The following is a 2500-nucleotide window of genomic DNA, read 5'->3' on the forward strand; positions in this document are numbered from 1 at the left end:
TGTATTCTCCAACCTCATCAGGCGTTACAGGAGACTCAGAGCTGTTATCTCAGCAAAGCGAGGTAGCACAAAGTACTGACTAAAAGGGTGCCAATAATTGTTGCACACCTATTAGCAAAGATTTTTCTGATAAACCCGTGTTGTGTTTGTAATTGTTTGATATCCATGAGAGCAGAATATTTCTGTGAATTTTATCAATAAAAGATCAAAAGGTTAAACAATAGAGAGAATTTTTCACAGCCTTCTTTGCTCATATTTACCAAGGGTGCCAATATTAATGGAGGACACTGTATGTGTCAGAATCAGAAGTGTAGATGTTATCATTAATAGAGTTATATTTTAGATATTTGTGTAATGATGTAGTGAGTGTTGAAGCTGGAGTGTGACGTGTGTGTGATCAGATCTGATCATGTTTCTGTTTCATAGAAACTAAAGAGCAGCTCTCACATGAAGACCTGCTGAGGAACGTTTCCTCTAAACCTCTTTAATGACATGAACCTCCTCCTCCGTCTGCTTGTCTCTTCCTCTCCGTCTGCAGCAGCAAACAATCACAACTATTACAATGATGAGAAGCGCCGCAATGACCAGGAGTCCAGCGCTGACCAGCACTGGGTCCAACTCTGTAGGAGAAACACACACACACACACACACACACACACACACACACACACACACACACACACAATAAAGTCCAAAACACTGAGTGAAGAGGAACAAAACTATTAAACTACATTCACTACACTACATTGAAGACATTTGGGTTTGAGATCAACAGATGAATATGAGACGATAGATTTGAACCCACCCATTTTTTTCAAGTGATCAAAAGTACTGGAACATGTGACTAGCAGGTGTTTCTTGTTGCCCAAATGTGTCATGTTTGATGCATTGTTTAAACAGTAAATAGCCCTGAATGTCTGTTCTTGGTTTGAGTCCTGGGTTTCACCTGTGAAGACTGCATTTGTTGTTAAAAAAAGATAAACCAACATGAAGATCAGAGAGCTGTCTCTGGGAGAAAAGCGGGACATTTTGAAGCTGAGAAAAGAGAGAAAACTATCAGAGGCACTGCACAGACATTGGGTATAACCAATACAACAATTTGGAATGTCCTGAAAAAGAAAGAAACCGCTGGTGTACTGAGGAACAGACACTGAATGGAATTCACAAAGAAATACAGAGATGATCCACAAAGTTCCCGAACCAAGATGGCCAAAGTGTGGAGAAAGAGAGGATCTGCTCATGATCCAGAACATACGAGCTCATCTGTGAAACATGGTGGAGGTAGCGTCATGGCTTGGGCTTGAATGGATGCTTCTGGAACATTCTCACTGATCTTTATTGATGATGAACTCATGATGATGCAGCAGAATGAATTCAGAAGTTTACAGGAACATTTTATCTGCAGATCTACAGAGAGATACATCCAAATGAATCAGGAGGAACTTCATCATGCAGACAACGATCTGAAACACACTTCCACCTCAACACAATTCAATTCAATTTATTTGTATAGCGCTTTTTACAATAGACATTGTCTCAAAGCAGCTTTACAGAAACATCGACACAGGACTTCATCAGGTTTTAGACTGGACAATCAATCACCAGACCTTCACCCAACTGACCAGCATCTCACCTCTGAAGACTGGAGAGAGAAACTCCCCGAAACAAACAACTACTGACAGAAGCTGCAGTAAAAATCTGGAGAAGCTTCACAGAAGAAGAAACCAACACCACATTAAGTGTTTATTTACTTTCATTTACTTGACTGATCTGTTCCTATACTTTTGATCACCTAATAATTGTCTTCTGATACAGAAGGTTGTGTTTTATGGTGTTTAACATGTCGAGATGTAAACACCAGGAAATAAAAACTGAAATCTTAAACTCTCGTCTCATCTAAATCTTCTATCTCAAACCCAGACGTCTTCGGTGTAGAGCACACACACATCAACCGGCCTCGTGTTCCAATAGTTTTGGAGGAGGCTGTAATAGCTGATTAGAGCTGTACTAATTATACACAGTGTATAGGATATGCAGAAGTGTGTGTGTGTGCGTGTGTGCGTGTGTGTGTGTGTGTGTGTCCTGCAGGAGGCGCAGTGGAAACAACAGTGTTAGTTTGTTCCTGCAGAGACGTGAACTTTCAGAGCAGGTCAGATGTCAGTGGTCAGTGTTTACCTGTGAAGAGGTCAGAGGTCAATGCAGGTGAACACTTGGGTAAAGTCCACTTGGCCAGTTTCCTGTTTGCTCTGCGAGACGCGATGAACACTGCGACTCTGAAACAGTAACTGGGTCCTCGTTCCACATCCTTCATCACCACCTCACTGTCAGACACCACAGTCTGCTTCTACACACACACACACACACACACACACACAGTCATTATCATCATCACTACAACTACACACACTGCAGCTCTGTGTGTTACATTCTGCCACAGATTCTATGTTTGGAGCTAATAAAAAACCCTAATTATCTCCTGTGTTCTCTGACACACACACAC

General features: G+C 41.5%; 1 protein-coding gene across 2 annotated transcripts in view; it reads right to left on the bottom strand.

Moving 5' to 3' along the window:
• Positions 1 to 2500, bottom strand: part of LOC108280419 (tissue factor) — a 6908-nt gene that overhangs the window by 1541 nt on the left and 2867 nt on the right. The window contains exons 5-6 of one of the 2 annotated variants that reach the window (XM_053673672.1): positions 2176 to 2344; positions 1 to 620 (exon numbers count right to left, since the gene is read on the bottom strand). The exon at positions 1 to 620 is cut by the window's left edge and continues 1541 nt beyond it. In XM_053673672.1, the coding sequence (XP_053529647.1) occupies positions 475 to 620; positions 2176 to 2344 (315 nt within the window). In that variant the 3' untranslated portion in view covers positions 1 to 474. Of the gene's footprint in view, positions 621 to 657; positions 1408 to 2175; positions 2345 to 2500 lie in introns of those variants that run through there. The other variant, XM_053673671.1, reaches the window with a different exon arrangement.

The sequence above is a fragment of the Ictalurus punctatus genome, chromosome 20 (assembly GCF_001660625.3).
Source record: "Ictalurus punctatus breed USDA103 chromosome 20, Coco_2.0, whole genome shotgun sequence".
Lineage (NCBI taxonomy): Eukaryota > Metazoa > Chordata > Actinopteri > Siluriformes > Ictaluridae > Ictalurus > Ictalurus punctatus.